At 40.6% G+C, this 13346-nt stretch overlaps 1 protein-coding gene across 1 annotated transcript in view; it reads left to right on the top strand.

Annotated features, from left to right (window-relative positions):
- Positions 1 to 13346, top strand: part of ATP9B (ATPase phospholipid transporting 9B (putative)) — a 245998-nt gene that overhangs the window by 92600 nt on the left and 140052 nt on the right. The window contains exon 8 of the mRNA XM_018553011.1: positions 3692 to 3786. Within this exon, the coding sequence (XP_018408513.1) occupies positions 3692 to 3786 (95 nt within the window). The remainder of the gene's footprint in view (positions 1 to 3691; positions 3787 to 13346) is intronic.

Here is a 13346-nt window from a genome sequence, read left to right as displayed (position 1 = left end):
CTGCCTGATCCGTACCACAGTCAATAGAGTACCAAGTTCGCACATCACTGAGCTCCGTTGCAGAATCGTCGCTGTCGTCACTTTTAGTGTCTGATGACGAATTTCCCAACGAATCGCTATCACTCAATTCTGCAAGTGATTCTAATTTACTATCGCTGTTTTCTATCTGGTCTAAAACCGCTTTTGACCTAAAGGGATGCTTTTTGGATGCCATGGACGTTCTCAAGTTTCCCGGCAGAAAGAACAGTAAAAGTGTAGCCAGTGCACTGGACAAAGCTCTAGGGACAAAATTGAAGTGAAATAGTTTGATACATATATGTAATTATAGCAAATTACATTTTATTCTGTGTAAATGTCATGTTTGCACTTTTGAATTTCGCGCCGGCTCCGTCCCCTGCTGTGACGCCCGAAAACGAAACTGAAAGCCAAATGCCGGCATCACCCGGGCGCACACAGAGGACACCGCGGGCTCGCAGGGACAAGGTAAGTGACACTTTTGTGCTATCCCGAGTGTGGCTCTGGGTTACCGCTTTTGGTACTGAAAATTAACCCTGAGCCACACTTGAATCTTGTGCCTTAACTCTTTTGGTACCTTTCATGTGACTATATTGCTGCCACCTGTGGTTCCTCAGCGCTGTTAATGTTTAAATTAAACTTATGGAATTGTTGCTTAGGAAGGGGGTTTAACACTGCGGATGTCAACTGGTTAATGTACAGGTTTATTCTGCCTGTTGAACTGTAACCCTTTCTGGGCCCCAAAGGGAGTATAGGTTGTGGCACGGCGGAGCCTGCTGGACACTAGCGGCGATAATGTATACATGTACAGTGTTGTTGCTAGTGTCTGGCAGGTTCTATTCTGCTAAAACCCTTTCATTGCCCCATAGGTGAATATGTGGCTGCCATGTGTACAGCATTGTTGGTGTCTAGAAGGTTCTGACAAGGTCCTGTTGAGCTGTAACCCTTTCATTGTCCCATAGGTGACTATGTGGCTACCATGTATACAGCATTGTTGTTAGTATCCAGCAGGTTCTACTGGGTATTTTATCATATTTTATCATATCAGTCCTCAGCTTATCTGCGACAGCAAAGAGCGCGCATGCATGGGCCTAATGAATTATAAATCTTTTCAGCCCTATTGACAGCACTGCTTCTCAGAATGCACATGCATGGCTTCTGGATTATAATTCTCTCCGGCTCTATTTCCAGCACTGTTGCACAAGGACAGAGTGAACTGCTCCATCCGGGATGAAAGGTCCTGTTCAAGCTCTGATAAGGCTGCTACACATTCAAGATCATAATATCAGAGTCCAGCTAGTGGAATGCACCATAAGGATTGTACAATCTTTTACCAGTGCTGGGCCTGCGATTATCTGGCAGGATGATGTGCCAAGTTTCCTCTGCAGGGGCATCAGTAAATAAAGAGGGAGAAAGGTGAAGATCTGTGGCCTTAAACAGAATGTGAAGTACTTTATGAACTGTCATTACCGACCAAATCAAGCAACTACACCCACCACAAGTCCCCCTCTACTCCAAAGGCAGTTTCTTTACAGAGTATTGCCAGTGTACATCTTCGGTGATAATTCACTGTCAAGGATTCCCTTACCATGGGCCTTAGGTCCCCTAATTCAGGGCAGTTAAGGCCATAGGTTGGGAGGAGTATATACCCATTCAAGACAAGGTTTGTTACTTGAGCTTAACCTCAATGATCGATGCAACAGTCATCTGACTGGTTAGGCATAAGGACACCCTATCCGAGTTAAAGAAAGTTTTTACCTTCTCTGGAGCACCTGTAGGCCAGTTTTGGCTCTTACTTGCCAAGTCAAGTTTAGGCTGCAAACCACCTTAGGGCTACCATTTCCCAGACAGGGTAATTCTAGATCTCTCTCCCAGCATCATCCAAGGTTGCAAGATCCTTCCTACTGAATAGGACATCATTGTTGCCAATATTTCATTGTTGCAGCTCATGCCCTAAATTTGGCTGCCATGCTGAAAAAGTACATTGAGGTTACCTCTTCTGTCAAGTCGATCTGTTCATCTTTCGGGCGATATCAGAAAGGGGCTCTCTGCGTCCACGAGGTCACATGCATTGTGGCTGGTCAAGCAGATGGAGCCACAGATCAGTCTCTGATGGATTTCATCCTTATGGACAGAATTTAGCTGCACATCTCCAGAGTTATTTTGGAAGGCAGTAAATTGGTCCATGTGTCTGTCCCAATCCAGGGTCTATCCAGGAGTCCTGACCATGGTAAAGTTTGGTTCTGAATGTGTTTAACAATTGTGCAAATAAATAAATATATCAGCATTACCCTCCCTGGTTTTGGCATGCTATGTTTCATCTGTATGCTACCATGTTGGTGTCAGGAAAACAGAAAATTGTATACCTATCCGTTATTTTCCTTTCCTGACGCCAATATATGGCAGCATACGGGACCCTCCCTTGGCTTTCGCATTGATTGTTATGAGAATGGTGGCCTTGGGAGGCGGGTTTCATTTATAGTATAACCGGTCCTGTAATTGGGTGGGGATCAACCCCTCTGTATGCTGCCATGTATTGGACTCAGGAGAGGGAAATGACGGATAGGTAAGTATACAATTTTCATTAAGAGACACAGTCCTACCTCTGCTCTTATGACCCACTCCTACTGTGGATGATAAGTGGGAGGGGTATACTAGGGTGTGTAATGCCCTGTGCCATATGTCCCTTAGTGAGCTCCAAGAAAATAATTTTACAGTCAAAAATCTTATTATTTGTAATTGGTTAGAAAGAGAATTGGGTAGGTAGATCTAATCCATATCAATGCCATAAAACATGTTTAAACCAATATTTTCAAACAGAGCATTACAATGGCAGATGTTTGTTTTTTGGTCCCTGCGCAGTCCAGTTAAAAAAAAAAAAGTGCTACTAAAGAGAAATGACTCATTTTCTGAAACAAATACCATTCCATACAATTTTTTACTAATTTGGTGGTCAGATTGTTGCTAATTACCTTACAACTATGTGCTCTTCAGGTCAAGTAAAGCGACATGTGAAAATAACAGGGTTTACCCAGCTCATAGCCTGTTGATCCTTTTCGTAGGATGCCAGACATCTCTAATGAAGTTAATGTAAAATGCCAATCTAGTTCACCGATATACGGGATGAAATGACATATCATGTTAAAAGACGATATCAAGAGACATTAGATATGTGGTCACTGTTCCTCTTTCTTTCTTTTACAATCAGCAATGTGTCATATGGTCTTTAGGTGTAGTTCATGAATTGAATTTTTGAAACACATTATCTTCTTCTTTAAATGGCTTGCATTTTTTTTAATATATAGTACAAGAACAGTAAACCAAAATCTGAATAAATATGTTTTACGGTTCTTCTAAATGTGTGTACTGCTGTTTCTTTCATTTTCTTTTGCAAATGATTTTTTTTTCCCTGTTGTTTTTGTATGCACAACCCCTATTGCAGCAATTACATCTAAAATAATGTTGGGGATGCAAATAGCAGTAGTTAGTTATTCACCTGATATGTTATCAGAAGTAAGACATTTTTTTCTCCCCAGTGATTAGCTGCTTTCACCCATTAATTTCTATTCAGCTAATTAAGGGAACACGTGTTTACATACTTGGATGACTAATAAATTATCTAAGGACTGATAGACTGTAAGCATTGAACTCTTTTTTTTTTTAATTACCTTTTTAGGGTCTTGCTTCATTCGCACTGATCAGCTAGATGGTGAAACAGACTGGAAGCTGAAAATTGCAGTGAGCTGTACGCAGAGATTACCAGCTCTAGGAGTAAGTGTTGACTTTATTTACATCATAGATTTTAGATTTTCAGTGCATGTTATACAGTAGATCCACACCTACACATGCATTTAATATGACAAAGTCCAGCAGAGCCCATTGCTTACAGACTTCCTCTGTAATCTGACTTGAATAAAAAAAAAATTGTGTATGTGGTTTACAGTACTTTGCACTTTAGCTATCCACTGCTTTACTGAATAAACCCCATAATCATGAGATTCAGTATGTTAATTGCTAATTTTTCAGTAGCCAGTAAGTATATAATTCCTTCTTTTAGTAGTGCTTCCTAGTCGAATGTACTGTAACAATTAGCATTCTTTAAATACTTACCTTTTATCAGGATTGGGCTTCCTCCAGATACCAATGGGACAATACGTCCTGGTCGTTTCCTGGTCTGAGATATAGAGCAGGATCATTGTGAGGATGGAGCACTGATTGGCTGCTACTGCCTGAACAGTCAATTGGTGTCTCTACCTCACACAGATTAAGCTGTGTGTTTCACAACAACTGTCAACAGCAAGCATTGGCCTGCTTGAACCTGTTAAAAGTAAAATTCATGGTTAATGGTATTGTGTTCTAAGAGAATAAGATGACTTAAAGTAGTAAAAGTAGGTTTTAAGTGTTCTTTAAATAAAAATGTCGGATTTATGACAAAACTCTGCTGTTTCATATCTGTATTCACTGAACAATTGCTAAAGTTCTATTACATATATTTACCTGCAAACCTTGTTTAAGTGGTGTGCATCTTTTGCAGGCCAGTTGAAGTTTCAAACCAGGCTCACCTAAAACTTGGCAATTGACAGATATGATTGCGGCAGTTCATGACATATCAGGGTGACAATCTCATGCCTGTGGGCATCAGCAGACAGCTCCATCCAGCTCTTCTCAAGTAGAAAGATCAAACATGCTAAAGTACCTTATCCAATTATAACTTACTCAGGCAAGAGGTCTCTGACCAAACTACTGTAACACCCTGGGCACTCCTGGGTGCAATGACTCACAATTCAGATGTGGTGTGGAGAGGTTCCCCATTAATATGAGCAATTACACGTATCAGTCCTTGTTATTTAGAGCACACAGAGGGTAAAATGTGATTCAGGTTGCTTTAGGCAAAGAGTTATGTTCACCTTCCCTAGAGGCTGAATGAATGGAAGTGCGGGAAGTGTATCACTTCACTATTCACTCTGATACTACATCTGGGTAGACAAGCAATTTCAGTTGGGAAGTATTTAACAGGAATTCAACTTGATAGTAGAACAGCAAAACGTGTACTTATATTGTAGGGAGTTTTTCACAGACAGTCCATTTGTATATTGGATGATATAACTAGTACTTGCGGTTTAGAAGTGTTCCCCAGACAATCACTCTGGTACTCGGATCTATCTCCAGGTAGCCTTGATATAAGGCCTTGGAAGAGAATGCTCTCTCTTGTTTTCAGGTGCAGCTTGTCCCCAAGAGGCTGTCAGGGATGCTGCCCCGCAATGGTAGCTCTGGCCAGCAGTAAGGACAGTCCAGTAGGTCTGCAAGGAGCATGTTCCTGGTAATAGGGAATATGCAGAGTTTGGCAGAGTATTCCCTTGAGGTTTCAAGTGCCCGAGGGGGGTGTGATAGCAGGTTCAGCGTGCAGGGTAGGAGCGGTATTGCCCGGCGTCTTCTCCCTTGCTCAAAAGCCGGGCAATTGAATCCTGCGGCTTAAACCGATATAGGAGGAGGGACCTGATGACGACCGTGATGGCGCGGCGGAAGCCTGCGCTGATCCCGGAACGAGGAACGGGTAAGTCTGTTACAGCTACCTCTTCCCTGCTGCAGTTAAACACAAATTTATGCTTAGGCAATCTGAGCATTCTGAAAGTTAGCTGATTAATCGTCCTCTATTAGCTGTTAGATTGTACCTGCATTTTTATCTGCCCCTTAAGTTGTAAAGCCAGCTTCTGCACTGTCAGTGCATGTGTGCTTGCTAACATATCTGAAGTCTATCAAACTTTTTTTCAGTAATGAATCCAGATCAAATATGCATTGCCCAGTACAGTATTTCTTTAATCACAAGGGACAGATCCATCTTCAACATATGTTCTACCTACTAGCTTGGGGAAGGGAGAAGTGTGTGTGTGTGGGGGTATTGCCTTGCCATGTCTTTGTGGATTTGGAGACACACACGGCTTACTAGCACACACAAGGGTGGCTCTGTAGGCCAGGTGCTTCTGCAGCAATCTAAAACGTTTAAACCACAAGGAACAGCATTCATTGTAAGTGATTTAATCAGCATTGAAAAATAGCTTAAAAACCTGTTGTCCTTAATATCACATGCACTGGTATTGGGTGGAGCCAGTACCAGTTTGGTGTTTGAATAGCACATCATCATGCAGAATTCATAAAAGTACTGGGAAATGTCTGCTAAGGAAAACTTCCCTAGCAACAAAATTCCTAAATTATAGTTTAAGTCCGCCTATGATGTCACTGCCTGAACCAGCAATATGCTGCTCTGTTGTTGCTGCATTGGTAGCAACTGAGTTTCAGCAAAGTTTCCAGCAGCACTTGAAAAACTGTAATACAAGGGGTACATAGCCAGAACTGTCTGTCGTTATTGTTTCAAAAATTTTTACAAGAAATACTGCCATGATGATGAGGAAAGTGGACATCTTCCATGTTGGAATACATTGTTTCACAAGTACAAATACAAATGAGACATGGGCTACAATATGGCAGATGCAATTTAATATAGAAAAATGCAAGGTTATGCACATGGGAGCAAATGACGTGTGTGCAAACTACTACCTTGGGGGTGCTCCATTAGGAAAGTCGGACATGGAGAAAGACCTGGGGGTTCTCATAAATAATAGATTCAGCAATAGTATACAATGCCAAGCAATATACTATCCTGCATTAAAAGAGGGACCCTATCGAGGGATCAAAGCATAATTTGACAACTTTATAAATCCCTAGTTCAGCCTCACCTTGAGTATGTGGTTTAGTTTTGGTCACCAACCCTCAGGAGAGACGTCCACCAAATCAAAAGAGCTCAGAGAAGAGCCACGAAATTAATAAAGAGGATGGGAAGGCCTTAGTTATGTAGAACGCCTCAAGAAATTAAACTTATTCTCTTTAGAAAAGGGGCGCTTAAGCGGGGACCTAATTGTAATTTTAAAAATCATTAATGGGGACCACAATATTAGGAACAAAATATTTACACCAAGAACTCTATTGATGACACAAGGACCACAACAAGAGGTTAGAAGAGAGGAGGTTTAATCTTAGACTGTGCAAGGGTTTTTTTTACTGTCAGAGTAGTAAAAGTGTGGAATTCATTTCCACAGTCAGTAGTATTAGCCTTGATAAATTCCAGGAACTTCTGGATGAGTTTCTTAGTTCACTACATATAGAAGATTATAAGAAGTTCTAATAGTCTACTAAATACAGAGAAACACACACACAGGTTGTACTGGATGGACCTGTGTCTTTCTTCAACCTTACCAACTATGTAATCATTGTGTCACAATTCTGCAACAAAATGCAATGTGAAACCTATCTAAAAAGGCTGGGTACATGTCACTTCACCAAGTGCAGCAGGTTATTGTTGAGCAACAGAAACCATGTACGATACCATGTACCATTACGTACGGTCGGCCGCTGATAGATGCGGCCTCTGTCACCCTGTCATTAATTTGAATGGGTACAGCGGCCGCATCTGAACGGGAACACCTGGGATTCCTGCCACAGGAATCTGAACGCGAATTCCAGAACGCGAATGTCACACGGCACCCCATTCACACGGCAAAAACCTCTGTGTGAATGGGGCCTTATACACCATACCAACACGTACGTAAATCTTTTGCAAGTTATGCTATTTGTCTCACTACCACGAGACAGATTTCTATTGAGTGTCTATTAATTTCAGGGCATATGTTTGTTATCCATTTTTTTCTCATTCTTTAGTCACCAGTTCCTGGCAACTAGAATCCTGGGGGTTCAGAATATAGAAAAAGAAGACAAACTATTATTTAATGTAGTTGTGCAATGGATGGTTGTAAATTCAACTCCAACACACTTTGTAAACTTGCAGAACTTTAAAAAAAACTCAGTACCTAGAAAATCAGTGAAGCTTTGGTAAGGCAGTCAGCAGCCAGAACTTTCATGGTGGTGTAGTGGGCCATCCTTTCCTTATTCCCTTTCTTCCCTGTTCATGTGAACATGGCTTAGTAATCTCACTGTCCAGTAGGAAGGTGAAAAAAGGAAAGCAGGGTCAGGCCACAGAACAACCATATTCTTATTGCAGTTTGCCTAAGTGACCTTGATTTTCATGGTACCTGCTCACTGTGTTATTTGACAAAGCATGCAAGCATGTCAGCTGGTGGGCCTGCACTATCAAGCAGTGACTCGATTAAAAGGTGCTATGAAGGGAATTGGTTTGTTAAACTCTAGTTTTGTGAATATGTTATTACAGAGTTTAAGTTTAAAATTTTTTAAAATGTTAATATCATACCATAAAATTCACTGTTACCTCCTGTATTCAAAGCTTAGACAACCGAAGACTACCCATACTCTTGTCAAATTATAGTTTCACGGTTTTAGCAGTTAAATATGATAAATTGGTAAGGAATGAATGGTGCCGAAATGAAAGGAAGCTTCTTTGACCTAAGTCGTGTCCATTCAGGAAATCAGTGTGTCTTGATGTACTCAATTACATGCCCTTCCATCAGCCAATATTGATGCTGTTTTGTTAACATTCTTCAGCTTAAAGGTGTTTCCTTCCTTTCGTAACACCTGCTGTGAAAATGGCACAGATTACTTGTATTTATATAACCACCCAAACACTGGTATCTGATTTCACATATCATTAAGTCATCTTTTATGCTGTAGTTGGTCAGGTACTTTTTCATGTAATTTACCATCTGTTATTCTTTTGCATATCTTAGACAAGATATAACTGAACTAAGCGTTACTTTCTCTGACTTACTAAATTGTCAATAATTACCTATCTGAAACAATTTTATTTTCTTGGAAATATAAATACTAATGAAGATTATATTATATATAAGTGCACTTCACATATTGGGTTAAAATGGGGAGAGATAGAGAATGTTTCAGTGCTGCAATTGAGTTCTGTCTTGCAATAATTCTTGAACGCCACCTGCTGGCCTGTAGTCAATATAGTCACTAAAACCATTTGTATACAGAGCACTGTTTCATATACAGAGCGCCGTAGCGAAAAGAAAATGGTTCTCTGATTTACCAGTAAATTAGTGGGAAACTATATTACTTATTTTTTCTTGTTTTTCTTTGTGACTATGTAGAAATAATTTATATCCACTGGCACTGTTGAATGGTTTTAAGTAGCATGTGTGTGTTGTGCCTTTTTTACTGACAACATATACTAAATTGGTAAAAAATAGATTGAAACACAGGTCTGTTTTCCAACACAGGAAAACAGCCAAAAGTGATCTTTTTTTTCCTGACTGAATTTGTGCATCCATCATTATTGTAATCATGGCACCTTAAACCTTTCTCAACTTGGGAGAAATACTGGGAATTATTGTAACTAGTTTCTGTTTAATAGCTGGAGTTTGGACAAAATGTAATCTTCCAGCAGGACAGTGTGCCAAGACATGAGGCCAAAAATTCAGTGAGATGGCCCTGGCACAGAAAAGGTAATGCCCTATATAGCCCTTACAAAACCCCGCTGTCAGTACAATGAAGAATTTGTGTCTCTCATGAACAATAGGCAAAACATCTGCTTTAAGAAAAGTTGGCCAAAATGATTGCTGAATTGGTATGTACTGCTTGTTTTGCTTATTTAGGGAGCATGCCATCTTTAATTAAATCTTATTTTAAGTAGGGTTTAATTACTTCTATTAATATTATTTTTAGAAAATACAGTTTTCACTTTTTTTCTACATCTTTTCTGCATTTTAGTGATGCTGATCTCCTACAGACTCTTTCCAGTCACTTCCTGTCTGTATGCACTAACTCCAGTGGCAGTTGCATGTCATGGCAGTTTTCCCGATGGTGATAACTGGTGACAATTGGCTGTGTCAGTGCTCAGCGGCTTGTAGTCTACACTGCCTTTAATTATGGCAGGGTGACAACATGGATAGCAGTTAGGAGATAGGGACAGAACTTGGTCACCATATAACAGGAAGTGCCTGAACAAGGATCTTCATGGTAGGGTCATCAGGTATTATTTTAATAAATACTGCAGATTGAAAATTCAGTAATTCGATAACATCTTAAAGATTCTACAAGATTACACACTTTAAAACTCTTTAACAGCTCTCATTCTATATTAATCAATTTGAAGGCAGATTTGGTTTATGACTTCATAAAATAAAAAATATTTAAGTAATCTGAATTTAGTTTATACTACATGGAGATGAAGTTATGCATTCTGTGTATTCTTGTGATTTGAGTGTGCGAAATTCGGTTATTTAGGGTTTTTGTAGCCAACATATGCCAATGAGTGTCAGTCATTTTGATTTGAATGTCTGTCTTATGTCATGGATTGTGAGTATCTTGTATTGTCATGAGCCGTCAGCCGCATCATCTGCACAGCTCTGTAACATTATCCTCAGTGACACCCGGAACAAATAAACCTGCTTCTGAGCTTTTCGTAAAGAACAGATGACACCGACAAAGATGATCAGTGCAGATTTTGTTGTCTTCCTAAACCACTTAGAATGATCAGACAATTAAATTTTCAACACATCCTTTAATAATAGCTGTCTTGCAATACCTGTAACCTGCAGGTTAGGTTTCCTGTGGTTTCATACTCATAAGCGGTGCAGTATTTTTTGTGTCAGCCTTCATGTAGTGAAACATTCATTCCCATCTTATTTGATCAAGTAAATTTATTAGCAGCAGTGAGGTAAGTGTAATTTTCAATAAATGGTGACTCGCTGATTTATATCAAAAGATCCATACAGCAGTAAACAATACCATTTACATTTAATTAGTTTTATTGAACCAGGGGCCATTTTATCTGTAATGAACCACATGTTATGATTAAGGATGTATTTTAATGATCTCTAAGTTGGATGAACAAATGTTGCCCTTGACCTAATGGGGAGGTTTCCCTGTCTTATTGATAACCTCCAAGTAATTTCTATATTATTATACTGACATGTATAGAAAAACATCCCCATTATCATGTTGTCTTCTAGTCATTTTGTGACTAATGTAGATGAATGAAATCCATCTCCCTGAGACCTGTTTTACATATGTCACTCACAGAGGCACTATAGTAGAAAGCCGGCCTTGAAAGCAGACTACACTAACAGTGTATTGCTGTTAATGGTGAGTACCCTTCACTTGACAGTTCTTATCTCTTGTACTCCAGCGTGTGCATTTAATAGTGGGTCTTAAATAACTGGGTTAGCCTAAGTGTAAATAAATAATCCTTTTGTTGTGTTTCTGAAATATCATTCGTGCGTGTGTTGGGGGAATCAGTTTTAGTCATAATAAAAAAATAGCTGTGGCCTGTTATGCAATTTAATGTAGGCAGATAGGCACCCCCACCCACAGCAAACAATCTACTTCTTTAGCTAATATCTGAAGCATTTAAACAAAAAAACAAAATGGGGGGGTGTGCCGCGAACGAGCACATATAGGCGCACACAACCCGCAGATGCAGCAGTGCCGTCCGTCCGTTTTTCTACTACGGGCGGACGGCAAGAGGTTAAAAGCACCAAATATTTCCTGCATCCACAGTCGCATGCCTGGTCCTCTATAGACATTTATTTATGTATTATTGGCATTTATATAGCGCTGACAATTTACACAGCGGTTTACATTTGCATATTCACATCAGTCCCTGCCCTCGAGCAGCTTACAATATTAGGTCCCTATCTCACATACATACATAGAGGAGCCAATTAACCAAGCAGCATGTCTTTTCTGCAAAGCAGAACTGCTAACCATTCCCATTGGCTGGGCAGCAGCAAGTCTTCTCAGGTTCCAGATGATTGCAGCAGCTTGATGATGAAAAGAAGAGGGGAGGCAACAAGACTGGCCTGGGGTGGATCCATACTCCACCACTGGTCTTCAATCCCAGAAGAGGCACCAGCGAGGGCCACCTGGTGGTGGGCTTAGGGCCCGTTCACACCACATGCAGTGCGTTCCGGCACGATTCTGGCCAGAACGCACTGCCTCGCATTGCGGTCGGCTCACTTTTTAGTGGGGCAGGAGGGGGCGTGGTGGGCCATTGAAGTGAAAGGCACCGTAGCCATGTCCTCCGGCCGCACGGGATCGTAAGGCACTGGTCCGGTCCGGTGCGATCAAAATAGTGCTTGCAGTATTTTTTCATTTTTTTAAATTAAACTGGTGAATCGATGGAAGGGGCCTGGGATGAAGAGATAGTAGGTGGGGTATGGTCATCCAGAGGTAAGCTTCAAAGCCCAGAGGCTGTACCCAAACTTTTACTACATTACACTAATTATAGCAAATTCTGGTTCCGAAAATTGTATTTACATTTTATTATTCAACAGTAAATGTAACCGTAATTTAAGTTATAGCTTTCAACAGTGGTGTGGAATTTTTTTTAAAAAACTACTTGTCCAAGGACTAAAGCGGGGGCCCAATCTACTTGTCCCTCATGACCTCGCTGAACGAGTGCTCGCAATTTTTGAGGGAAATTCAAAATCCATAGGGCAGGGCTGTGCTGGACAGCAGTATGGGGTACAGATAGTACACCCGTACATGCGAAGGGGAAGGACCTTGCGCCGAATGGTAGGTATAGTGTTGGAGGGGGAAATGTGGGGAGAGGGGGCCAGATTTAAGTGGGTAATTCCATTTTCCCAAATTGTTTGGGAAAGTGAACTTACCCTTTAATGCACATTGTGCATGTTAGAGGGCACTGCTTATTCACATGCAGATGGCGGTCTTTCTTTTATTGTTTTTTACTTCATCACTTAATCTTTTTATTTTATTGTTTACTTTTTTATCTCTTTTTAATTGTATTATTTTTTACTGTTTTATTTTTTTATTTGATTTTTTTACTTTTTTTTAAACCTAACTTTATTACAATCACACAGGGGATAACAAGCCCCTATGTGATAGTGTTTGGAGGTGGCAGATTCCCCTTACGGAACCTGCCCTCCAACACAGAACGTTGAGCAACTGCATTGTGCTCAATTCTGTGCAGCCTGTGACAGCTGAGATAGGAGGTACTTGTGAGTACAGCGCTACTGTCTCACTGATCACAGAAAAAAGGTCAGAGAATGGATGTTCTCCGCTCTGCTCCCCGCTCTCCATCCTGAAATGATTTGAAGCCTACCGTCTTGTTCTCTTCTTCAAAGATCGATCTCAAACAGCCTGGTATTTTTGGGGTCATTATGCTGCTGTAAGATGAACCCCTGACCAATATGGCATACACCAGAGGGTATTGCATGGCGCTGCAACATGCTGTGGTAGTAGTTTTGGTTCAGGGCACCACTCACTCTGTGTAAGTCGCTGACTCAGAAAAAAAGCCCAGATCATCAAACTTCCTCCTTCATGTTTGACAGTTGGTGTCACACATTGATGAACCATCCTTTTGCCTATATGACGGTGTACAAAAACCT

The sequence above is a fragment of the Nanorana parkeri genome, unplaced genomic scaffold (assembly GCF_000935625.1).
Source record: "Nanorana parkeri isolate BGI_ZX_2015 unplaced genomic scaffold, ASM93562v1 scaffold105, whole genome shotgun sequence".
In the NCBI taxonomy this organism is placed as follows: Eukaryota; Metazoa; Chordata; class Amphibia; order Anura; family Dicroglossidae; genus Nanorana; species Nanorana parkeri.
The sequence above is the reverse complement of the archived record's forward strand: the minus strand, read 5'-3'. Positions and strand labels throughout refer to the sequence as shown.